This window comes from Aulonocara sp. 'chitande type north' Nkhata Bay, linkage group LG7 (genome assembly GCF_057382095.1).
Source record: "Aulonocara sp. 'chitande type north' Nkhata Bay isolate Kocher_YH1m ecotype deep benthic linkage group LG7, A_spYH_male_GT1.1, whole genome shotgun sequence".
NCBI classification, from domain to species: domain Eukaryota; kingdom Metazoa; phylum Chordata; class Actinopteri; order Cichliformes; family Cichlidae; genus Aulonocara; species Aulonocara sp. 'chitande type north' Nkhata Bay.
This window is the reverse complement of record NC_141350.1, coordinates 4,894,239-4,921,929: the sequence shown is the minus strand read 5'-3', so window position 1 is coordinate 4,921,929 and position 27,691 is coordinate 4,894,239. Positions and strand designations below refer to the sequence as shown.

The 27,691-nt window shown below is 40.6% G+C and overlaps 1 protein-coding gene across 1 annotated transcript; it reads left to right on the top strand.

The window, feature by feature from the left end:
* Positions 1-11: 11 nt before the first annotated feature.
* slc41a2a (solute carrier family 41 member 2a) lies at positions 12-27,691 on the top strand. The gene is made up of 11 exons (XM_086298109.1): positions 12-185; positions 1,029-1,447; positions 1,537-1,644; positions 12,506-12,577; positions 12,724-12,868; positions 18,043-18,189; positions 18,406-18,553; positions 18,785-18,864; positions 26,517-26,648; positions 26,727-26,875; positions 26,967-27,691. Exons 2-11 carry the CDS (start codon positions 1,097-1,099, stop codon positions 27,141-27,143), a joined length of 1,509 nt encoding a protein of 502 aa, XP_086154235.1. The 5' UTR covers positions 12-185; positions 1,029-1,096; the 3' UTR covers positions 27,144-27,691.

Below are 27,691 nucleotides of genomic sequence, written 5' to 3'. Positions count from 1 at the left end.
ATGAGTTGACACTCAGGATAGACAGACAGATAGGTGTGTGTGGTGATGGGTTGTTAGAATATTGCCACACTGGAGATTGAACACACGATTCAGACATTAACAGAAACCACAAGGAAGAGTCACGCTCAGCAGCAGTGTGCCAGAAGAGATGCCCTCCTGTTGTTCACTTATGGTGTAAGAAAAGGGTAAGGCACATTTTCATTGTTTTTTAACTTGGAAAAAAAGAGACTGGAGTGTCTTAGATTAAAACAAGAAATGTTTCATTATCAAGGGAGTTTGTTATCAGAGGTACTGGAGAGATGGCGAAACACCAGGAAAAAGTAAGCAGTGCAAAATTCTCAACGGAGTCCTTTTTTCTGTCCTTAACCAATTTGATGTTAATCTTCAAACCGGATACACTTTTTTAAGTGTATCTGGTGGGTTCAGCAATACAAGAGTCCGCATTGATAACCGTAAAAACTAAGAACAAAATTATTTATATTTGGATTAGTACTGTTAGATATTTGTATGTTTTTGATCATTTAAGGGTTTGTTAATTAGAACCTGCTTAAACTCTTATCTTAATAAAAGTATATCTTTGTTATTATATGTTGGATGTCTTGTGATTATAAGATATTGTATTTTTGTTATATTAACATTCCCAACTGAAAAGAAGAATAACAAAATAAAAAAACAAAACAAAAAAAAGGACGAATTCGATTCTGACATAGTCTGTAATTTTTTATTTTAGCTTGTGATAAAAAGTAGCTAAAAAGTAACACATTTTGTCCATTTCCCATCTTATAAACTGCCAACCTCAGTGGTTTAGTACCTGGTCATGTCTAAGGAATTTCAAATAAAGAGCACTGTCTCTGCAAGACAATGCAGCCTCAGTGATACTGATGTGAAACGGGCATGAAGAATGATAATTCAAGCAATCCTTGCAATCAGATGATTCTGAAACAGGCTTGTACAAGAAACCCTCTCTCTATCTCTATATGAAAGTTGCACACTTGGCAATGACACAAGTTTTTCTATTTCCTATTTAGATCAACTTTTTCTAATCATTGGCGTAGGAGCAGCTGGAGCAACATATCGCTGAACCAAAGTTTGCACCATGGTTGTCCAAGAGTCACAGGATACAAAACTGACCCACAGTGATTCTGTTTCCCCAAGCCAACAAAACAGATCCAACACATCTTTATCCCAGTTCTCTGGAAACTCACAGCATTTTACTTCTAATGAAAATATCTATTATGAGCCAGAGGAGTACACCGAGACAGATTTTTTGCTCCCAAATCAGCTTTATGGCAGGTCACGGCTCACCAGATCCCCTCAACCAAAAGATGCAAATGTCTCAGGTGCACCCGAAGAGTCCATCTGTTCCATGGTTGTGCAGATTCTGGTGCCATTTCTGTTGGCTGGGCTTGGAACAGTTTCTGCCGGGATACTGCTCGATATTGCTCAGGTCAGGAACAGAACACTGCAATGTTTAAAATTGTTTTCTTTACATAAATATTTTGCAATATGTATTTTATTTATATGTTTTTTGGGCAGAGCTGGGAGGTGTTCCAAGAAATCACAGAGATCTTAATTCTGGTCCCAGCTGTTTTAGGCATGAAGGGAAACTTGGAAATGACTCTGGCTTCAAGACTCTCGACTGCTGTGAGTGTGTAATTTTACATATTTTACTGAAAAACTACAAGCTTGAGTTTAAAAACATAAAGACAACCACTATTCATTCTATTAAATAAAGTTATGATTTAAAAAGTTAAAGATTAGTAAAAAAAAAATGATACAATGGAAGGGTATACTGACAACAGCCAAATTCTCAATTATAATTCCCCCCCCCCCCCTTTTTTTTTTATCATACATGTGGATCATACTGAGACAAATAAATTCCAACAATACTCCAAAAATGTTTATTTGACTGCACATTGTTTTTAGAAAATACCATTTTCAATTGTTACCAAATTTATTTGCAACATTTTCCCTAACATCCACAATCTGCACTGTAACACTGGAGCACATTCATTTTTCAAATCACAAGAATCACATTTTTTCCCCTTTCTGTTACTAATATTACAGTAGTAGATATTTAAAACCCCCACCCCCTCAACCCATGCACGACCCTACCAGACTAGACATGTTTGCTAGTTCATGAGACACAAGTATCAGTGTCAACTGGTGGCAAAGGGAAATGCCATCGTGCCAGGATCAAGTATTGTCTTTTGTTCTATCTGCAGAAGGGGCCATAGCAACAACACATGGCTACATGTCTTTCTTTTTTGGGCTGAAATGCCAGAGGATATGGGGGCATTAGTCCAAGATATTCATTACCCTGTGTTTCGGTGCCCTGGAGCGAGTGCATAATGCAAACACACACACACACACACACACACACACACACACACACACACACACACACACACACACACACACACACACACACACACACACACAGAGATTGGTTTTGGTGATTAAATTGTCAGAATAATTTTCAACAGTTAAAAGTATGAACAGAAATAAACTTAAATAATAAAGTTATAAATAAAGAAAGTCAAGATCTTTTTTCACACAGTAGAACTTTCAAACACGTTACTGCCAGTTAAGGGAATCCTATTCTGATCACTTTACCAAATCCATATAGGTTTTACCAAAATGCAACTCAATAAAGTCAGAACATAATGATGTCTTTGAAACACCACTGCTTAAGAGTAGTGTTTTATAATAGATAGTAAATAATTGATAGTAAACTGCTTCCTTTTCTTGCTATGTATACCTTAATATACATACAGGCAGCCTGGACTTATTTGGTAATTTTGGCTGTAAAAGGGTCAGAAATCATACTATAAGCGAATGCTTTTGCACTTTTCAGAATAACCTCCGCTTTCAATATCTGACAGTCATTTTACATTATTGTATTGTTATGACAATGGAACAGTTTAAAGTGGGAAAAAACACAAAATAGACTCAGTTTTTTCAGATTTATAGTTAAGTGGAAACTGATATTCAACATGAACAAATGTAACACAACATCAGCTTTAAATATGAACTATACTAAATATGTACAAAAACATTTTTTGAGCCTAAGACCACTCTGTTTTTTTAATATATTGTCCCTTTTATATTACAAAGTTCCAGGTGTTTTTAGGCATTGCCACTTCTCCACACCCGCATCTCTGCTTCATGCGTCATCAATTCTTACCTGTGATTGAACCGTCATGGCTCGTGCATTCTAATGATGCACATGTAATGTTTCGTAAACCTCGTCTTCTCTTTCACTAACCATTTGAAATGTCTCCTAAGTCCCAACTGGTCGAAGAGTTACGGTAGTGCAAATCACCCATTGTAAAACCTAGCAGAGTTGACTTTTCAGTGTTCAGAGCAACGACTGTAGATTCTCCATTCACTTACTTCCTGTATTATTTTGTTAGTCCTCTGTATCTGGTGCCTTGTCCTTTGCTTTGCTTCTTTTGTTATCATCACACATAGTTTAAGGTGTGCTCTTTAATCCCAGCCTTTCTACTCTTCATAAATACCTCCTGTATCTATTTAAAGTTTCAGTTTGCATCTTCTCCTGTTGCCCTTCCCTGCAGAGATTAATGATGCCTCTCTTGGATGCATTGCCTCAATAAAGATTCCAGTCTCCATTTGACTCTGCAACTTGCATTTTATGACACACAAGAATGCACAGAGATGCACAGGAAAGACGATCTGGAAAAACATATGTTGTTTAAAGGCTTAGTATGTATTTGAAAAACCAGACACTTAAGCTAGCTGGAGAGAAACTGTTGGATCTTGTATATAAACTTTATCAAACCTGTCACTTGTGGATTCATTTTTTTAAAGATCCAATTAAAAATCAAATCGCTCCAAAAGATCCTCTGGAAAAGAACAGAGTTTGTTGAACAGTCATATAAACAATAAAACAAAACTTTACAACAACAGAGAAGGAAAAGAACACAAAGCAAATGACAACCAATAACATAACATAACTTTCTGGGCATTATTCCCAGACCTTATAGGCCGTCTTCATTACTTTGACAGATTTATAGTCAGGGTCAGCTCGTAGGATCAGAAACAATGGCTGTTGTGCCAGTCTTACAGTTAAAAGTAATAAATCCTACTTGACATTTTTATGGCTTTTATGAAAATAAGTTATAGTGCAAAAAATTAACCACAAATCTTACTAATTAGGAATTTCTAAAACTTTGGACAATTTGTGTTGTCAAAGTAATCCATAACTAATAATAATCTCCATCTGGACCCCTTTTTTTTGTTTACAAACTATAAGTCATAAACCTGTCAAAATGCAGCAAAAAACTGTCAAAACTACCCATTAATTTGAATGATTAGATTGCAAGACAAAAGCCGTGCAACTTTTACTTCTAGAGTCCTTTTGCAGTAAATCAATAAGATCTAGTTTCATTTTTATGTTACAGAGTTTTTGGGGCAGTTGTCTTCTGTGTTTCTTCTTTCCGTGTGTCCGCTAGTTTGAAAGGCTTGGTCCGCCCTGCCCGTCACAGTTTGTAACTGGTGTCCCGAATCCAAAAAATGTTGAGCAATGAAACAAACCAACAGAAGCCCAGAAGAGTGCAATCAAACAATGAGTTTATTAAAACACACGCAGGAGAAGAAGTATGCAGCATCACATCAGCACACGACTCCTGCTAAGAATACACTTGAAAATGATTTTATAACATCAGGGTTAATGCCCCTTCTCACGTCGACTACAGATCAAATACATCGATTAGATTAAAAGGTACATCTTAGATGGCTAAAAACAGACACAGAAGTTCCTCTTTCTATAACACCTTCCATACACGGCAATGAGTTGCAAGCCTAGATGGTCCCTGAGAGCTTGTCCTTTTCTTGACTTGTCTTCTGTCATCTGTTACTAAGCAAACTAAAATGCGGTTAGAAGCTAAATGAATTTCAGGCCTTTGGCCTGACAGGTTTCTGGATTATGTGTGTCGTAAGCATGTACGCAATCCTTCTGTGCTCCAAGTCACCTACACAGTATGTGAAGACATAGCGCTTCACGAAGCTTAAAACCTTCTTTAATAGACTGAGCATCAACTCTGAATGAGCACAAACATGCAATGTGTATAAAATGATTATGGCTGCACCTGTAATAAAAAGGTTAATATGGTGGCAGTAGCTTTAATAAACATCTTTAATGCAATATCAATGCTGTAGGGTATATTATTAATGCAATGTTAATAATGCGGGTTATATTGTAGCAGTAAAATAATTTCTGTATCTCCACACTGGTCATGTGACTGGATGGCTATATCTGATTGGTGAAAGAGTTACAGGTAACTCCACTGGCGGGATGATCCATTATTAGTAGTTATCTAATGTGTGAAATGAATTATTTAAAAAAGTGTCAAATATCACTATACAGTTGTACAGTGAGATACAGAGCATCTCCAACTCAGTGCAAACATGTGTGGGTGGGCTGGGGGGTGCACAGTTCTGCAGCACTATATACATCTGAACAGTATTAACAGAAAAAGTATATAAAATGTACAAATATACAATCCAGAGTAAAAAAGTAAATATGTAAATAAATAGTGTTATGTATATACGATTCGGGTTATTGCACATAGAATTTGGTATTGCACGGTCGTGGTTTATAGAGGTAAATGGAAAAATTGGGGGTGGGACTGTGTTATTGGCGCATGTATGAGTTAAGGGTGGTTATGGCCTTTGGGAAGAATCTGTTCTTGAGGCTGTGGGTCTTTGTGCTGAGGCTAAAACCAGGCTGGGAACGGTTTTTGATGATGTGTGCTGCTCTGCTGAGGCAGCAGGAGAAATAAATGTCCATCAGGGAGGGGAAGAGGGCAGCCAATGATCTTCTGTGCTGCCTCGACTACACTCTGAAGCCTCGCTCTGTCTGCCTTAGTGCAGCTGCCATACCATACTGTGATTCAGTATGTTAGCAGGCTCTCAATGGACGAGCGGTAGAAGGTCAGCAGCAAGTTGGAGTCCAGCTTGTACTTCCTGAGGACCCTCAGGAAGTGCAGCCACTGTTTGGCCTTCTTGACTACTTCTTGACTACTGCTGAGATGTTGTCTGTCCAGGAGATGTCAGCGGAGATGAGGATGTATAGGGGGGTTGAGTCCGTGCTGTGCCTCCTGAAGTCGACAATGACCTCTTTGGTTTTCTTAGTGTTCAGTTCCAGGTTATTTTTGGGTGTAGAGAGAATACTGGAGGGGGCTCAGCACACAGCCCTGTGGGGACCCAGTGCTCAGTGTGCGAGTGGAGGAGAGATGAGGGCCGAGTCCGTTTGTAAGAAAGTCCTTTATCCAGGCACATGTGAGAGGGGAGAGGCCAAGAGTGACTAGGATGGGATGGCTGCCTGATCAGTGAGAGGTTCAAGATTCTGGTGAAAGTATGCAGGGTTTTTGATTTGGGAAAACCCAAATGCTTTTGTCCACAGTCACAGTTCCAATACAGAACTTGATATAGTCCAGTACTGATCCTGTGAAAGTTTCTAGGTCCTGGTGTTCTGATTCTAATCTGATTTTGTGAAGCAGTCCTGCTGTTTGGAGAGAGCATTTTCAGGCCAGCTTTTAACAGTTTTTGTGGTGGGCCTGGCACTGTGTTTGAGGGGGGTGTAGGCTGGGAAGAGCAGGAGGGAGAGGTGGTCGGACTGGCCAAGGTGGGGGAGGGGTATGACTCTGTTAAGGGTTCAAATATTGAGGAGGAGAGTAAAAACAACCATGGTCCAGAAGAGCTTGGTCAAACAATTGATTTTAATGACCACACGCAGCGTGGTGAGATGTACACTGCAAAACATCAGCTGTAGATCTCCACCCAAAAAGACACTTCAGATTGCTTTTGATTCATCAGGGTTAACGCCCCCTCATGCGTCATCAGATACAATACATACATACGTCAAATCAAAACCACAATGACTTTTAACACAGTTTGAAAAGAACATTGTCTCCGTCTCCACGGCAGGTGTCTTTCTGTCGCTGCCGGACACTCGCTTATCGTCTGAAACATCAGGCCCACATCCTGCAAGAAACTGTTCTTTTTTGCAGAGACAGTTTTGCAGTTGCAAGAAAAACATGATTAACCTCTCACCTATAACTAAATCTATCAACTGTGTGTGTGTGTGTGTGTGTATATGTCACGACCTCAGCTGCACTTTGTCTCACCTCTGCTCATAACCTTTCATCAGACAGAAGGCCAGCACGTACACAACTGAAACTATATGTGTAATATATTGAATAAATCTCATAAGCAAGAACCACTACTAGAAGCTTAATGGAGGAGCCTGGCTGTGGCCTGCTGGCTGATGGTGGAGCCTGGCTGTGGCCTGCTGGCTGATGGGGGAGCCTGGCTGGGCCTGCTGGCTGATGGTGGAGCCTGGCTGTGGCCTGCTGGCTGATGGGGGAGCCTGGCTGGGCCTGCTGGCTGATGGAAGAGCCTGGCTGTGGCCTGCTGGCTGATGGTGGAGCCTGGCTGTGGCCTGCTGGCTGATGGAAGAGCCTGGCTGTGGCCTGCTGGCTGATGGTGGAGCCTGGCTGTGGCCTGCTGGCTGATGGAGGAGCCTGGCTGGGCCTGCTGGCTGATGGAGGAGCCTGGCTGGGCCTGCTGGCTGATGGTGGAGCCTGGTTGTGGTTGTTGGCAGGAAGCTCTCCACCCTGGAGGAGGTGATCTTTAATAAAATAATATAAAAGTATATTCTTATATAACTGCAAACCTGCAGTTTCCTGTCAAGACTTTTAGGCCCAGATTATATTCAAAGGTGAGCCTTTCATATAATGCAATGTAATCTGCCTATAAACATTTAAGATTATAAAAAGCATTCAAAAGCATTTAAGAATATAGATTCAACTCAACAGTTTAAGGTGGTTATAGCTGCACCTGTAATAAAGGCTAATTGGGTACCAATATGTTTAAACATCTGAATACAATATCAATACTGTAAACTGTATTATTAATGCAATGGTAATCTGGACAATAGCAGTAAAATAATTTCTCTAATCCCTACAATATGCATGCTTGATGTTGGAGTAAATATGATCTAGGGTGTTCTCTCCCCTGGTGGGACATTTTACATGCTGATAGAACTTTGGGAGTACAGTCTTTATGTCGGCCTTATTAAAGTTACCTGCAAATATGTAAACACCTTCAGGGTGGACCTGCTGCTGTTTGTTAATGGTGTTCAGCAGGATAGACAGCGTTGTGTTTACACGTCGTGTCAGGTGGCATGTACACAGCGGTGATGATCACTACTGTTAGCCATCTTGGTAGAAAAAAAGGCCGGCATTTTACTGACATGTACTCGAGGTTCGGGGAGCAGTGACTGTTTATAATTGTCCCGTTGTTGCACCAGGCCTCATGCACCTAAATACAGAGTCCCCCTCCCTCTGCTCAAGCCCCCCTTTACTCAAGTAAAAGTAAAAAGTATGGTTCAATGGTCCTTTTAGAAGTATACTTTTTTCAAAAACTTACTCAAGTAAATGGAACAGAGTAAATGTACAGTGGGGCAAAAAAGTATTGTGCAAGTTCCCCCACTTAAAATGATGACAGAGGTCAGTACTACACTTCAACTGTGAGAGACAGAATGTGGAAAAAAATCCTTGAATCCACATGGTAGGATTTGTAAAGAATTTATTCGTAAATTAGGGTGGACAATAAGTATTTGGTCACCTCAAACAAGGAAAATCTCTGGCTCTCACAGACCTGTAACGTCTTCTGTAAGACGCTTTTCTGTCCCCCACTCGTTACCTGTATGAATGGCACCTGTTTGAACTCATCATCTGTATAAAAGACACCTGTCCACAGCCTCAAACAGTCAGACTCCAAACTCCGCCATGGCCAAGACCAAAGAGCTTTCGAAGGACACCAGGAAAAGTATTGTAGACCTGCACCAGACTGGGAAGAGTGAATCTACAATAGGCAAGCAGCTTGGTGTGAAAAAATCAACTGTGGGAGCAATCATCAGAAAATGGAAGACATACAAGACCACTGATAATCTCCCTCGATCTGGGGCTCCACGCAAGATCTCATCCCGTGGGGTCAAAATGATCATGAGAACGGTGAGCAAAGATCCCAGAACCACACGGGGGGACCTGGTGAATGACCTGCAGAGAGCTGGGACCAAAGTAACAAAGGTCACCATCAGTAACACACTACAACGGCAGGGAATCAAATCCCGCAGTGCCAGACGTGTTCCGCTGCTGAAGCCAGTGCATGTCCAGGCCCGTCTGAAGTTTGCCAGAGAGCACATGGATGATACAGCAGAGGATTGGGAGAATGTCATGTGGTCAGATGAAACCAAAGTAGAACTTTTTGGTATAAACTCAACTCGTCGTATTTGGAGGAAGAAGAATACTGAGTTGCATCCCAAGAACACCATACCTACTGTGAAGCATGGGGGTGGAAACATCATGCTATGGGGCTGTTTTTCTGCCAAGGGGACAGGACGACTGATCCGTGTTAAGGACAGAATGAATGGGGCCATGTATCGTGAGATTTTGAGCCAAAACCTCCTTCCATCAGTGAGAACTTTGAAGATGAAACGAGGCTGGGTCTTCCAACATGACAATGATCCAAAACACACCGCCCGGGCAACAAAGGAGTGGCTCCGTAAGAAGCATTTGAAAGTCCTGGAGTGGCCTAGCCAGTCTCCAGACCTCAACCCCATAGAAAATCTGTGGCGGGAGTTGAAAGTCCGTGTTGCTCGGCGACAGCCCCAAAACATCACTGCTCTCGAGAAGATCTGCATGGAGGAATGGGCCAAAATACCAGCTACTGTGTGTGCAAACCTGGTAAAGACCTATAGTAAACATTTGACCTCTGTTATTGCCAACAAAGGTTATGTTACAAAGTATTGAGTTGTGTTGTGATATTTTGATACCACGGTAGCATTTACAGGATATTGTTTTATACAGAAAAGAGTTACTCAATAAGGCCCATTTACTAGTTGTTTTTCTCTTTCTCTCTGACCCAAGAATTGATGTGTAAGAATCACAGGCTGGTACCCCAAGGTCGAAAATACCACAGAGACAAGACCACTTCCTTACTCCCATCCTCCCTTCTTTATCTCTTAGAAAAAGGCTCGTTAAAGGCCAGGTGGTTTGTTTCAGAATTCACTAATGAAAGAACTCTGTATTCTATGTCTAGGAGTGTATTTTGCTGGGATGATCATAAATTGTAGCTGAACTGATAAACTACACACAGGATACTTCTTTGCTCACAAGGCAGGAAGACGTTTCCTTATTTGGTCTGTACCGGTTTGAACTGAGAACTTGCTGACACACGAACCTTTTTTTCTCTATATAAGCTGTTGTATACTTAATAAACCTTTGAGTCGATTGGGAAGACAACCTAAAGCAGTCTCGGTTTTCTTGTTCTCCCAAGCTGCTCCCGAGCTCGTACTAACACGCTGAATGGCATACCTGAGTGTTGCTTTAAATAATTAGGAATCTTAGAAGGAAAGGACAGAACTCTGCTTATCGCTCGTGCCTTGGAGGGAAAACCGGGATGGACATTTTTTTCCTTCAAGTTGTATTTTTGTTATTGACCAAATACTTATTTTCCACCCTGATTTACGAATAAATTCTTTACAAATCCTACCATGTGGATTCATGGATTTTTTTTTCACATTCTGTCTCTCACAGTTGAAGTGTACCTCTGGTGCAAATTACTGACCTCTGTCATCATTTTAGGAGGGGGAACTTGCACAATTGGTGGCTGACTAAATACTTTTTTGCCCCACTGTAGCTCGTTACTACCCAACTCTGGTCTTCTTACTGTTGCCTCACAGCAGGAAGGTCCTGGATTTGAATCCACTGGCCACCTGAGGCCCCACTGTCTGGAGTTTGCATGCTCTCCTCACGTTTTTGTAGGTTCTCTCCGGGTAACTCTTGCTTCCACCCCAAATATATGTATAGAATCAAATTAACTGGTCATTGTTAACTGGTCATAGTTGAGAGTGAGAATGTGTGCACGTATGATTGTCTGTTTCTGAATTAGCGCTGCAATAGACTGGTGATCTTGTCGGATCGTATGATAACATGATAACTGTTATCCAGCTAATGACGAGGAAATCCCGTTTTGTTAGAGTCTATTAAAATCAAATTTGCCTCAAAAGATCCTCTGGAGAAGAGCACAGTACTTTAAACGGAGTTTATTAAACACAGTCATATGAACAGCAGAACAGTACATCACAACACATAGCAAAGCAGCAAAGCAAACCCATGGGGTGTAGAGCCTTTAAGCACAAACAGCAGAGACATACAAGGTAACTGATGGAAAAAGCTTACCTGACTTTTTTATAGGAGTCCACAAACCATCATCCTGGTGCTGGGTAACTTTCCATTTCTTGTCTTTTTACTTATTTAGTTTTAAATTAAAACGATAGGTATTTTCCCAATTTTACAAACATCGATACTTTAACATATTAACTCCAGTTAATATGTTGATTTTACTCATTTTTGTTCTCTTTTTGATCTTCAGCACTTGTTATATATAACTTCCTGGCACCCCTTCCCAGACCTTTTCATCCATCATTTTAATCAGTCCTTTTATGGCCAAAGTGAGTGAGAAATTCAGAAACAACAGGTGCAAGGACGGCTTCGCAGTAGAAACGATTAATCTGCCTGACAGTTTTGTCAGTTTTGCTGCCAAAAGTAAGCTATAAATTTTATTCATGACAGGTTTTTGACAACTTTGGACAGTGTAGGCTGTCAGAGGTGCATCTTCAGCAGGGCCAACTTCGATTAACCCTTTGTCTTGGCATGTCACCACAGGTCATAACACAATCACAAGTTACAAATTAATCTTAATTATGCTGTTAAATGCTTAACATGGTGTCAATAGAAAATTGTACTTAGTAGTCAGTATAATCTTTTAATAATATAAGTTTGCATATGATAGAATACTGCATGATGACCTCTTTATGACTCAGACTGTTGTTTTAATTCACTGTGACCCGTTATCATGCAGGGAAGGAACAGTACCTGCTAGATAAGAGCTTAACAAGCAGTTTCACTTTGTACCAGGTAGAGAAGCCTCTCCTGGCACACGCACACACACACACATACACATCCACATTCCAATGCAATAAACGAACGCACCTACTGTTGTATATAAATAAAGACCAGGGCAGTGGCAGAGTGCGAGTCCCGGAGCCCTCACTCTCGTGCTGCAAGTAAAACTGTGTGTCTCCACTCTCTGACTCTCAGCTGAAGAAGTGTATTTAGAATACATCTCTTGACACATGGTGAGTCCAATATATAAAAACGCTAGTGTAGGCATATAGTGTATGTCAGTATATATGATTATATAGTATATATGTTCAGTGTATACAAGTTTGTCCATGCTGTCCCCTACCCTTTGTCCTGTGATAGATGGGATAGGTTTCAGACCTCCTGCAACACTGAATTGGATAAACGAGAGAAGATAGATGGATAGTATCTCCATCAGCTAAATGGGTTTGTCATGTAATTAAATTGTAGAAGCACATTTTTTAAGGAGATAAAATGTTTGATGTTGTCAGGTGAATGCAGGAAAAATGGACTCTCCCAGAGAAAAGTGGATGCTGATTGCTGGAAACCTGGCACTCAAGCAGGTACATCATTTTCATTCAAAAAGACAAGGAAATAAAAAACTGTGACAAAATATATGGATAAATTTCAATATATCTGCTTATCTGTGCAGTATGACATTTTGTCTGCCAGGAATGATATTTTCTCACTATTCTTTTCATTTAACAAGCTACAAGCTACAGTGCTGGGCCTGCTGGCTTCCCTAATGGCATCTCTGTTGGGCTGGATGGCAGAAGGACAGATGCCCTTTAATCATATAATGCTCCTATGCTCAACCAGTGTTTCTACTGCATTTGTGGCTTCACTGCTGCAAGGTAAATAATAACTTGCCATTACTACACTGTCCTTGACCTCTCTGTGACAAAGTGGTTAGGCATGAACTCATTTACCACTTGTCCCTTAACGATATTGAGAATTTATTCTTTGTTATTTTACAGTCAACCATAATAGTAGTTACATCCATTACATTCATGCATATGTTTTTTAAAGCAAATACTGTTAACCATCAGGTCATTTGAATTTTCTTCTGTTCACAGGCAAATGTCTGGTAAATTATATTTCTTTATGTTGCTTTGGTTACACTTACCATGTTTGTTCATTTATTCAGGTCCTATATCTAAACCAGGTGTGTGGGAAGGGCCGCCCCAGTACTTCCTGTTTATATAGGGTCATGAGGTCATTGATTGCAAATGAAGGATTTTTCATTTGCAATCAATGTTTTCCAGTCTGGTTTTCGCCCCTCCCATAGCACTGAAACAGCACTTATAAAAATAACCAATGATCTTCTTATAGCAGCTGACTCCGAAGTCCGAAGTCTTTATATTAAGGACCATCATCTTCTTTTCCACATGTGGGCCGCTTCACACTAGAGCGCGTTTGCTGTCACATTTTATTTGTAGTGTGAACAAGCAGACAAAAAAATCGGATTTGATCAAAAAAATCAGAATTGAGCATTAAGACGTTCTTTCCCAGCCTCACATGCTGCTTCCTGTCCGTCAGGAAGTCAGTAATCCACCCGCAGATAGGATCAGGCACATTCATCTGGGAAAGCTTGCCTTGGAGATGGTCTGGAAGGATGGTGTTGAAGGCGGAGCTGAAGTCCACAAACAGGATCCTGGCGTAGGTTCCTGGGGAGTCCAAATGCTGCAGGATGAAGTGTAGTTGATAGCATTGTCTACAGACCTGCTGGCTCTGTATGCAAACTGCAGGGGGTCCAGGAGGGGGGCCGTGAAGGTCTTAAGGTAGAAGAGAACCAGGCGCTCAAATGACTTCATGACCACAGATGTCAGAGCTACAGGTCTGTAGTCATTTAGTCCAGTGATCCTTGGTTTCTTGGGGACAGGGATCATGGTAGAGGACTTGAAGCAGGCAGGCACATGACATGCCTGCAGCGAGGAGTTGAAAATGCCAGAGAACACTGGGGCCAGCTCGTTTGCACAGTGTCTGAGGGTGGCAGGAGACACACCGTCTGAGCCGGGAGCTTTTCGAGCATTCAGACTCTTGAACTGTTTCATCACATCTGCTTCATGAATATGAAGGGTTGTAGTGGGAGAAGGTGGTGTGAAATCCTCCTTGGTGTGGGGTGTGGAGGGGGGTGTTGTAGGTGAAGTGTTTGATGGTGGTGATGGCTCTATAGAGATTGACAGACCACGTGATTTTCGCGCATTGCATGCCAGGTACTAGTGGGAAACAATCAAAGCAATGCATCAAACGCAAGCATTTGCAGCACCGCAAAACGTTCATTCTCCGGTTCCAATACCTTTTTGCTTTTTCTTTGCCCCCCAAAAAAGGTATGTACAAAATGAAGGAGAACAATGCCGGTCCATACAAAGACAGACTTGATGAAAAGTCAAAGAAAAGATACGAGGAAAAAAATCAAAGGAGTGAAAGGGTCAGACCCTTAAGAGCAAACAGAGTGGACAAAAGACGTTCGCGCGCTGCCCAACTTTCACCACGCTCAGATTTATAATTATACGGTTCTTAGAGTGAGTGCATACACTCATGAAGTTTAGTAACTTCAGGTCACTGCAACAAGCCCAGGTACAGTTTACTGACGGATGGGTACAGGACCTTGAAATGCATCGTGTAGAATGAAAGACCATCGTACGAACAAAGGTAAGTTTACCAGTCTCACAAATTGTCGTCATAAATACACATTCGTTAACCGTTTATTAATAGGACCTTTGAGCTCAACGGTAATTAATTAGTAGTGGAAATAATTTCTGGTACGCATTACAGAAATGTAGCAGTGACAATAATACTGTATGCTGTAATCGTACTGGGCAATTAGTGACACAAAACAACTGTTTTATCCTGTGAATAAAAGTATATGTTTTTCTCAATGTACCATAATAACAGAAGCGAAACGCAATATTGTGTCAGGACAATTCACTATTTAAGCACAATAAACAAAGGAGCATAGCGCGACAATTTCTGTTCAGCGCCAGACTTGCTTGTAACCTATATCACTAATTATGTTATGAAAAATGACGTATTAACTACAACAGAAGACTGACCTTCGTGTAAATGCTTGGAGCAGACTAACCTGTGAGCTGGAGGGTTCTGGGACGTTATATTTGATCTTTGAATGGCTGCAATCCAGGCCACCCATCGCGTCTTTGTTACTTCGGAAACATGGCTCGAACAATTTCTCTTCAACGACGTAATCCGATAACAACCGATCTCTTTACCCGTCGGCTTCCCGTGGCTGTCATGCGACCGGCTATTGCAGTTAATAATACAACAGCTTCTTGCCATTTTTTGTGTTTCTTTTTATCGCTGTGTAATTGATTTCAATTGAAAGCCTGCATGCGCTAGTACCGCTTGCCACGCGTTCCCAGAATCCTTTGCGGTTTTACCCCTGAATGACGTCACATTTTCAATCTCTATGGAGACGGGAGAGGTCGGGGAATGAATGTCCAAAGTGTCTCTATTGTTGGGGCCGTTGGAGGTGTGAAGGCTGCCTGATGGCTCGTCAAAATGGCAGTAAAAGTCGTTAAGGGTGTTGGCCAAGAGCAAGTCAGCCGTGGAGTGGGGGGTTTTACGCTTGTAGTTGGTGATATTCCTAAAACTTTTCCACACAGAGGCCGAGTCATTCTCTGAGATCTGCTGCTGCATCTTCTCAGAGTGCTGATGTTTAGCAACGTCCACTTCTTTAGTGAACCTGTACTTGGCCTCTCTGTAGCAGTCCCTGTCTCCACTTCTGAGCGCCTTTCTCTTTTCCAGCCACAGCTTTTTGAGTTTAGGAGTAAACCAGGGTTTGTCATTGTTATAACTCACCCTAGTGCGTGATAGCACAATGCTGTCCTCACAGAAGTGGATATAGGAGGTGACACTGTCCGTAAACTCGTCCAAGCTGTTAGAAGGAGCCCTCATTGTGTCCCAGTCTGTAGACTCCAAACACGTGTGAAGCTCCTCCACAGCCTCGTTGCTCCACAGTTTTTTAGTCCTCACGACAGGTTTGGTTCAGGTTCAGTTACAACAGTCTTTTGTCTTAGTTGGACTGTTACAAGTCTTACACGCACATGTCTGTTTGAGACTATCACGTGTTAATGGGACTATGCATATTCATGTAATCACAATAAAAGGAGTGCCACCTGTAGTCTGGCCGAGGTCAACAACGTTCAAGTGGAAGGAACAGCGCTTGGCTTTAGTCGGCCTCCCTCGTGAGTGATCACACAATGAGCTTTGTCTTGTGTCTTGTTTTGCTGCTGCAGTTGGTTGTCTAATTGTTCCAGCAGGGTTTGTACTTAGATAAACCCAACAATATAATTTCATATCATGGTCTAAAGAGCTTGAAAAAAAAAAGCATCTGGATTTCTTGACTTTCTTGAAGATGTTTCACCGCTTATCCCAGAAGCTTCTGCAGTTCTAAGAGCAATTGGTGTAGAGCCCAAGATTTTTAAGACGCATTGGGAGTATCCCTAATAGGGCCGTGGACCCCCTATTGATCCTCTGCCTAATCACACGAGCCAAGGGGTGAAAACAAGAATAGGTCTCCAAAGGTTGATTCTGTTCATCTGGACGTAGCGTTTTCAGTGAGAGTAACATAAGTTACAACATATGTTAACCTATCTTAAGTTAACATATGTTAACATATGTTATGTTCAGGAGGATTGCCAGGATTTATACATCAGGGAAACAAAACAACCTCTGGAGAAGCGGATGGCACAACACGGAAGAGCTACCTCGTCAGGCCAGGACTCTGCAGTCTATTTAGAATAGAATAGAATAGAATTCAACTTTATTGTCATTGCACATGCACAGGTACAGGGCAACGAAATGCAGTTTGCATCCATCCAGAAGTGCTTTAGTGATATAGATATATTACAATATATATTAGCAATAATATAGATATGTAAGTATATTACAGAAATGGGTCTATTACACCTACAGGCCAGTGGACACTCTTTCAATGATGAGGATGTAACATCCTGGACAGGGAGGTTTGAGCGCCGAGTCCAGGAGGCCATTTACGTGAAAAGGTAAAGACCATCTCTGAATCGAGGAGGGGGCCTAAGGGTACATCTTTCGCCATCTTACAATGCTGTGATTGCAGCCATTCCCCAACTCTCTGTGAATGGTACTCATGGCCATTGATCAGTGGTTGTTGATCAATGGTCATGAGAATTTGCATAATTATGATGAAGGAACCGACCTCCCAGCCCATTGTTCCTTCAGTGGGCTGGTTTCAGTCATTATGCAAATGTACTGTTTATAAGGTTGGGGAAACCTGCAGTCAGCTGAAACTGAGGAAGTCACTTGGATGAGTGACGAAATCTTTCTGCCACTGAAAACCCTACGTCTGTTCAAAGATGCCTTAACACCCACTCACGTCTTGGGCTATTCGACCTCAGTAAATCACATGATAGGGTGGGGCTAGATCTCACAATGGGTTCACACATAAAACTTGTCTGATTGTGACCCACTCCCATTTTCACACCTTGGCTCGTGTGATTAGGCAGGGGATCAATAGGGGGTCCACGACCCTCTTATTAACATTCCCAATAGGGCTTAAAAATGTAGGACTCTCCACCAATTGCTCTTAGAACTAAAGAAGCTTCTCGGATGAGATGTCACGGTTTTTTTTTAGCTCCGTAGACTATGATGACGTGGATTACTGAGGACCTTCACAGACATCATTTCATATCATCTTTATTGCTCTGTAGCTACAATGCACACCGTACATATTCACAGCTACTGATGTCTAATGTCTAAAATAATTCAATTACTACTATTATTTATTGGGCGTAGTGTTCTAGCAGTGACCTGAATACTACAAAATGATAAAAAATTTTCCTAATTTTCCCCATTAAAATGTGTTTTTGGTTACAACTGAATGAACTCTGGCCCTTGCTTTCCATTCATTCTTGACTCTATATTACTTTATTCTATTAAAGCTGAAATATTTGAATGAAAATCTTTTAAGGTCAAATGCTCAAGCAGAATGAACACTGAACACTTTTAGCTTGTCTTTAACTTCTTCAAGGTATCGTTATGGTGGGAGTGATCATTGGCTCCAAGCGGATAGGAATCAACCCTGACAATGTGGCCACACCGATAGCAGCCAGCTTTGGAGATCTCATCACTCTTGCCTTGTTGGCATGCTTCAGTCAGTGGTTCTACTCCTTTATAGGTGAGAGATAAGGGCCATAACATGGTCTGGTTTGAATGTACAAACAGTGAAGAGTAATGCTGTATATTTGGTGCAAGTGCTAGAAGTCATGTATTTTTTACTTTTGGCCAACAAATGACACCAGTTCACCCAAGTCCACCAAGATCACAGCCTTTACTTTTTCAACTAAATCCTGATAGAAAATAAAAGGCAAAATAATCTTTTTCTTTTTGACAGAACTTTATCCATATGTGTTGTATCTGGTAAATCTATCGTTTTTATGCCTGATTCCTGCCTGGGTGGCTGCCTCATCCAAACATCCAGCCAGTGAAATCTTGCTGCACACAGGCTGGGAACCCATCATTATAGCAATGCTCATCAGCAGGTACTCTCTGCTGCTTTCACATGTTCAGATTTCCTGATGGTGTTCTCTAGTGTGAATTTTTAAATAAAGCAAACAAACAGTAAGTCATCATATGGATAATTTCTATAATAACAATTTGATCATTTGATACCATTAACTCGTTTGCTTTATGTTAGAAAAAGATAATAGAAAAATATTATGAATACCCTCACATACCTCTTACTGGTATTATTTTGATTGTCTTTCTTCTAGTATTGGAGGAGTTATTCTGGACAAGACTGTATTAGATCCAAACTTGGCAGGGATTATAGTTTATGCCCCTGTCATAAATGGTGAGTTGTTCTCTTTATTTGTGTTCTTGTATTTGAGATCATAACAACATATTGATGTAATGTATGGACAATTCTACATTTTGTACATAATTTGGTAATGCTCGCATAATCATAATTTCTATTCTTAGCGAACATGTGAAAAAAATAATCCTGCTGTAAGACCGGTCCTTGAGAAATAATGGGGTAGGGTCAGAAAGTTATGTATCATAAGTTGAAGATGAAAAGAAAGAACAAAGAATGAAAGGGTACCCAATGCTGATCCTATATAAGAGGAAGGTCGATATACCCCAGACTGCTGCCTTTTTCCTGTCTGTCCTTTGGTATGTCTTTGCCAGATGTGCTTTAAGGCTGTACACCCCAAGGTTGCTTCACTTTAGTTTGCTTTGCTTGCTTTCTACGTGTTATTTTTGCTGCAAAATGTACTGTTCTGCTGTTCATATGACAATGTTTAATAAACTCTGTTCTAAGAATTCTACTCTTTTCCAAAAGATCTTTATGAGTGATTTGATATTAATTGGATCTGAAAAGCTGGACCACCACAGCTTTGTGTCAAAATTTGCAACTTGAGGTGATTTAGTGAGCTGAAGCCAGGCCCTAAAAATTTATTATGAGGAAGTTAAAATGTCAGCCAAGATAGATAAGTTAATATGCATTGCTGTATATTCTTCAGCAGTGTTCCTTTTACTCTCCGAGGACAGTTTTGTGCTGGTTCGCCCAGGATGTTTGCGTATGCATCCGTATTACCTGGAACTCAAACCTCTTCCAGTGAAAGAAGTATTATATTTCTGCTTGTAAAATAATATGACCAGTAATATGAGTTGAAAAATCATTTGTGGTTCTGTATTGCTGATAGATAGCAACAAGCCAATCTTTGCATATATTCCCGTTCTTTGTACGCTATTTCTTCCTTTTGTTTGTATGTAGTTTTTTTTAATTGCTAGTTTTTATAGTTCTTTTTGTTACTATTTTTGTGTCTTGTTAAAAGGCCACTTTTATCCCTTTCCATTAGTTGATAGAGTCACTAAAAGACATTTTTACAATGGCAAATAAGTAAAGTAAAGTTGCGCCACAGGCCGGTCTATGTCCGACCATATTTTCACGGACTGGCCTTTAAGGTGTCGCGCACTAATACAAAAAAATACAAACAAAACCAGTATCGGTATCAAAAAAAGAGATGTATTCATACCACATGGGAAAAGACCCAGGGAAACCAAGTTAACGATAAAAACAATTACAAAATAACGATAAAAAATGATAAAGTGGTCCCCAGGGGTTGGGGACTGCTGGATTAGGGAAAATCCAAAATAAGTTCTGTCATGGTCCTGGGTCGGTGAACCAGCGCTTTTAGTTTGTTATCATTTTCTAGATGATGATTGTTTAAGTTCTGTGTTATTTTCGATCTGCCTCTGAGTCTGCGTCTGTATCTGTCTGTCTATGGTGTCTCCCCATCTGTTTGTGAATCTGTCTGTTTAATTCAATGTCTTGTCTGGTTCCATGTATCTGAGTTTCCTGTTTTATTGTGAAGGTCCGTGTCGTATGTGAGTGTGATCAGTTTACGTTTCCCCTGTCCCGTCAGCCCAGATTCCTCCCAGCTGTGTTGCCCTCCTGTCTCTCATCCCCTGATTACTGGTGTGTGTATTTAAGCCCTGTGTGTTCTCCTGCCTGTTGCCGGTTCGTCTGTGTAACTCCGCGTCAGTCTGTGTTCCTCGGTGTCCTGCTCGTCTCTCTGCCTCTCTTCCCTTTTTTGTTTCATCTCAGGTTTGTCATTTAGCTTTCCCAGTTCAGGTCTTTAGTTTTGTCTTCCCTCTTGCCTGTTTTGCCTTCTCACCACTGTGTAAATAAACTCACCGGCATCTCATCCACTGCCTGCATCTTGGGTCCTTCTTCTAACTCCACACGGCTCGCCTCGGCAGCCGTGACAAGTTCAAACCTGTGCACCTAATTCTTGTTTTTAAATACGTTACAGATGTATGGTGTAAAATCATACCACCCTGGAAAAAGAGAGTTGAAAGACCCCCAATGAATGTATGTAAACTTCCAACTACAACTGTAGGTTTAGTCTAGACAATTAACAACGTGACCTGGAATTTAACCAAAGCTCTTGGCTCAAGCTATTGGTTAAGTCAAATCCTGCAAAGGGATCCAAATGTTTAAACTGCATGCAACTTGCACCTTTAAACAAAATGATCAAAATCTATAAAATGTTGGGTAAACCATGTCTCACATGACCAGCTGACAGCCATTCCCTGTAAGATTAAGATACTTTATGTCATTATTGAAAGACACAACAACAACAACTCTATCAACCAATCGCAGTGGATAAGATAAGATAAGATAACCTTTATTAGTCCCACACGTGGGAAATTTGTTTTGTCACAGCAGGAAGTGGACAGTGCAAAAGTTATGAGGCAAAAATTAGAATACAATAAGAATAAATACAGTACACAACTGTACAGAATAGAATAAAATAAAATACTATATACAGTAGAATAAAATAAAATAAATATACAATAAGATAAAAATAGAATACAAATACAAATACTATATACAACTGAGTAAAAATACAACGATGACAGAAAGGATTATTGCACTTAGTATTATTGCATATGTATGGATGTGTGTGCTTGATCAGTTAAAGTCTTTATTATGGAGTCTGACAGCAGTGGGGAGGAAAGACCTGCGAAATCTCTCCATCCCACACCGTGGGTGCCGCAGTCTCCCACTGAAGGAGCTGCTCAGTGCTGTCACAGTCTGCTGCATGGGGTGGGAGATGTTGTCCATCAGGGATGACAGCTTAGCCGCCGTTCTCCTGTCACTCACCACCTCCACTGGGTCCAGAGGGCATCCTAGAACAGAGCTGTAGCATTTAAAAAAGATGCAAAAACTTAGAGTTTACTCGGGTCCCAGTGATGAAACTATCTTGCGAACACACGTCACTGTCTACACAGACGCTCTGACTGTTAAATTTCAAAAGGACTCCACACTCACAGCTGGGACTTTATCTTGTCGCCACAGTTTAAGGCCTATTAAAGATCTGAAAGTGTGACGACCTGGATAAGAATCTGATAATCAGAGAGCGATCTGGGGAAGACTTCTCTCCTTTAGCTGTAATTTGCACAGTCAATCCTACAACTGGGATCTTTTATCTTAAAAGCAATTTGCTTTTCAAAACATGAATACATGAATATGCATAGTCCTTACTTGTTGTAGGCAACAAGTCTTTGACACCAAAAATATGTGAAGTTCTTTAGAATTCTGTGCAAGGGCTTTTCCACTTTTACATGCATAATCACCCTGATTCTTTTCATATTTCTTTGCTTCTTTGTTTATTCATTTGTTTCTTTCTTTTAAGTTTTGTTAGGTTTGCTCCTCCATAGATTTAGGGAACACCATTAGAAAACACTTGTATTTCCATTGGCATGAAGTTTATTTATTTTTTATCTTATTCATAAGTATTTATGATGAAGCATATCTACTTGTAGATAAGGGGCTTAACTTAATGGAAGATTGAAATCATTTTATGACCACACAGTCCTGTATTCACTAAACTGAATAAAAAAAAAATGCTAATTTAATCATGAAAATAATTTACTGAAATACAATTTTAATAATGTGTTGAGAAAATAAACAAAAGGAACTCCTGGACCAAAAAGCTGTACCAAACAGACTTGAACAAAATCAATATGCGGACCAGCAACATCAACAGCTCCACGGCTTCTACCAAGGTTGCCCAATCTGTGATTTCCTTGCCCTGACAGATGTTCAGAAAATCTGATACTTTACATCTTGATGCATTCTCAATCACCCAGGTAAGTAAATACGTGTCTCTGTGGCTTTTAAAACCCAAAACACACTGTGCCAAAAATCGGTCCACCCCAAGGATCAGGTCCGCTGACACAAACAGAGGAGCATAGTGTGCGCTGTTAAGTGCCAGGAGGATTGCCAGGATTTATATATCAGAGAAATAAAACAACCTCTGGAGAAGCGGATGGCACAAAACAGAAGAGCTACCTCGTCAGGCCAGGACTCTGCAGTCTATTTACACCTACAGGCCAGTGGACACTCTTTCAATGATGAGGATGTACACATCGTGCACAGGGAGGTTTGAGCGCCGAGTCCAGGAGGCCATTTACGTGAAAAGGGAAAGACCATTTCTGAATCGAGGAGGGGGCCTAAGGGTACATCTTTCGCCATCTTACAATGCTGTGATTGCAGCCATTCCCCAACTCTCTGTGAATGGTACTCATGGTGGTTGTTGATCAATGGTCATGAGAATTTGCATAATTATGATGAAGGAACTGACCTCCCAGCCCATTGTTCCTTCAGTGGTGCAATGTACTGTTTATAAGGTTGGGGAAACCTGCAGTCAGCTGAGACTGAAGAAGTCACTTGGATGAGTGACAAAATCTTTCTCCCACTGAAAACGCTACGTCCAGATGAACAGAATCAACCTATGGAGCAGATACTTCACTGTTCTCTTCCTATTTCTTATCTCTAATGTATCTCCAATGTGGCTCTTGCTCTGATAAACCTTTTATGAGGCCACATGGCCTTGTGTATTGCAACCATTCAGCCCATCCGTCTGCCATGAAAAACACCTTGAGCAGCATGGGTACAATCCATTTCCCAAGCTACATGTGGAGTCTAAGTACAACATCAACACCCACACAGAGTCTTCGTCTTAGATAGATACAGATCACTCAAGCTCAAAAAGTTCTCAAAACATTCTGTGTTGTGAGACAAATACATGTGATGTAAAATAAATGATCTATTAGTACCATATATGTGATATTCCAGTGCTTTAGAATTTTTTTAACAAGTTAACTGTCCTTTGGTCAAATTGAGTTGTACACATGTATTTTAATACACACAGTAACTGAAAATAGTGGAGTAAATAATTATGGTACTTTTCACACATAATATTTCTCATTCAATGAAACACTAGTCAAAATATTAATGAGGATTTTTACTTCCCACTTTCCCTTCAGCAAAGTAGCATTTTGTGTTTTTCTCTTAGGAAGCTTATGGTGGAAATGCTATTTTTTCCTTTTGTTTGTGTCACATTTTATGGTATTTGTAGCTCTGAAACATGACCAGAAGTCTGATTTTGGGACAGTACAATTCTTAGAAACACATATAAAAATACAACTAATCCATTAGTCACAGTACAGAAACGAGCACTGCGTATTATTCACAAGGCTGGTTATCTAGATCATACTCACAAACTCTTTCTTCAGGCAAAGTCAGGATCTGGTTAATTACAATACATCTATAATCTTATACAAAGCCTTTAATAAACTTCTACCTACAAATTTACAAATTATATTTGAAATTCGAGAAAGGGTTTATAATGTGAGAGGCTTCGGGGAATTCAAATTACCCAGAACTCGAACAACCCGTAAAGGTTTTTGTGTGTCTGTATGTGGTGTGAAAATCTGGAATAGTCTGAGTTTACAACTGAAACAATGCAAAAACATTCATAGATTTAAATTCCTCTACAAACAGTTGGTCTGGTCACAGTATACTCAATGATGGTTTAGTGTGCTCTGTAATGTCTGTTCTCTTACCATTGCTGGTATGGATTCCAAAAAAAAAAAAAAAAGTGTGCGTATGTATGTACATATATATAGTTGGTGGAGTTTGGGACGGAGTTTGTATATCCGGCCATACAAACTCTGTCCCAAACTCCACCAACTGGGACTTAACTCCTCTCTGTGCAACTGGATTGTGGACTTCCTCACTAACCGTAGACAGAGTGTCAGAGTGGGTAAGAACACCTCTTCCACCCTTGTGGTCAACACCGGTGCCCCTCAGGGGTGTGTTCTGAGCCCTCTGCTATACACTCTCTTCACCCATGACTGTATTTCCTCCTGCGCGTCCAATCTCATTGTTAAGTTTGCAGATGACACTACAGTGCTCGGACTTATATCCAACAACGATGAGACAAACTATAGGACAGAGGTGCAACAACTAGAGTCATGGTGCCACGACAATAACTTGGTCTTAAACACCAAAAAGACCAAGGAGATCATTGTAGATTTCCGGAAGAGGGGTCATAACAACCATCTGCCTCTCTTCATTGGCAGTGAGGCGGTGGAGAGGGTGAGCAGTTTTAAATTCTTGGGGGTAACTGTAACTGAGGACCTGTCCTGGGGCAACCATATCACCTCAGTTGCACGGAAGGCCCAACAGCGCCTCTACTACCTGAGGAGACTGCGGAGCGCACACATTCCCAGATCTCTGATGTTGAACTTCTACAACTGTGCCATCAGCAGCGTTCTGACGCATGGATTTCTAGTGTGGTTCCCCAGCTGCACCAAGGCCGATCAGCAAGCACTCCAGCGGGTGGTGAAAGAAGCTGGCAGAATTATTGGAACAAGTCTGCCAGAGATCAGTAATATCTTCCCCACTCGCTGTCTGAGGAGGGTGCACAGTATCCTGCGGGACCAACATCACCCTGCGTGCCACCTTTTCCACCTGCTGCCCTCAGGGAGAAGGTACAGGTCTATACAGGCCAGAACATCCAGACTGGCCAACAGGCCTGTATCCACAGGCTGTGAGGCTCCTGAACTCTCTGCCCCCCTCTCACGGACAATAACCATATCCAACTTCTTAATAGCAATGAACTGGTCTGCATTGGTGCATCATATCTTTATTCTCTTCCCCCTCCTGCCCCCCCCCCCTTTCGTAAATAGATAACTATCATATCTGATATCATATCTCACAGTACAATAATATTGAATGGGTTGCATTGTTGTATTTTGTCATGTTTCTCAGGTCTTTGTCTGAATTTCTACGAACATTATTGCTAAGGATTGTCTTATTGCATTGGAGTCACACTGGGTTAAATATGTACACTTGGGTTTTAAGGGGTATTTATTATTTTCTTCTTTTTTGGGGGTTGTATGGAAGCCCCAAACGCAATTTCATTGTTCTTGACAATGACAATAAATAAATACTACTACTACATGTGTGTGTAGATATATATGTATGTATGTATGTATGTGTGTTTGTCACTATGTAATTATTATTGCCTGTTACCTGTGGTAACGCAATTTATAATTATTATATATTCTGTATTTAGTTATGATGGTTCTAATTATTGTTTGCGAGCTGCCGTTGAGATGCTTGCATGTGCCCGCGGCTGTTGATGGTTTGTTTGGTTGTAACGATGGGCGTAGCTGTGGGAAGCTTATTGTTTTTGTTGATGAGTGAGTATAGGGGTGGGATTTAATAAGTTTTCTTCGTCCCACTCCTTTTCAGGTAATTTTTGTTTTTTGTTTTGTGCACTTTATGTTCAATATATGTATTTTGTTGTGCCTGAAATGAATTAAAAAAAAAAAAAAGTTTTTGACTCTCATGCTAATTGTGGCAAAGTTTCCCTTGTTTTGTCACAGCACACAATATAAGATAAGATAAGATGACCTTTATTAGTCCCACAGGTGGGAAATTTGTTTGTTACAGCAAAAGTGCAACGTTATGTATATAAAAAAAAAAAAATATATATATATATATTTATTTTTATTTTTTTCCCGACAGTGCATACATACATTAGGTTGGTCACCAGTTGAATGTTCTCCTTTTTTGTTCATATTCTTTATTCTTTACTTGCACAAAAGCTGGCTTAAATGCTCCTTTTCTTTTCTCATGAGGTGTTGGCGGAAATCTCGTTTCCATACAATCTAGTCGTATTTCAACTCATCTGCATTTGAAATACTCACCGGGGCAGTTGCCTGAGGGTCGACAGAGCTGTTCCAACCCTTGGCACACATTCTTTGGTTCAGGTAAAAATCAAATTTGAAACAATTTACATAATAAACACAGTTTGCCAACACAATCTGACGTTCACCTTTGTTGGGCAGGAGCAAACCATCGATCTGCTAAGATTCTGCTTCTCCTGGTGATCCCTGGTCAGTTGATCTTCTTACATGTTATTCACCTGATCAAAGGAGGCCACACTTTGCCAAGTCCTCTCTTCACCATCGCCTTCTTGTTTGCATCTTTGATTCAGGTAAGTCAAATGTGCACTGACAGGCTATTTCTCTTTGCATAGAGCAACTTAGTCTGCTGTGATCTTATGTCTCATTCTTTGTTTTTTTTAGGTGTTAATTCTGCTCTGCATGGCTGACTGTTTGGTTCACTGTTTGTGGAGGAGGGGTAAAGACCCCGACAGTTACTCAATACCTTACCTCACAGCCCTTGGAGATCTTCTAGGGACTGCTCTACTTTCAATTGCTTTTCTCATGCTGTGGTGCATTGGTGATCCAGGCAGTGTGTAGATTCAAAATGAGAAAACAAAACCCTTATAGTGCTTATTATTTTAAAAGGCAAAATGCAAGTAATACTGAAGATTTGCAACACACAAATGTGCCTTCACCTTTATGAACAAGTAACACAGTTTTCTGCCTTAAGGTGTTTATTTAAAACACAAGAAACACACCTACAGGACACATACAAATACTCTTAATTTTTGCACATTTCACATCTTTGTGTCTGTCTAATCCACTGCAAACCATCATGTACTTACAAAGTCAGGACGTCACGAAAACAGACAAACCATGACAGCGAGAGTGCAATTTTTTTCATCTTGTGCTTCACTGTGTGTGTGTGTGTGTGTGTGTGTTGTCACAATATGTTTTTTTTCCCCCTGTAATTTCTCTTAGTACAGAAATGAAAGTGCAATGAAACATTATGTGGAGGCCTATTCAGATGTATTGCATTTTAAATCTTTTTTTATAATGTTGCAAATTTGTATTCAGTGTATTTTGCTATGTCTGAAAAAGTACATTAAGTGGTAGAAACCAGCTACTGTGTCTCTTGTCTTTCC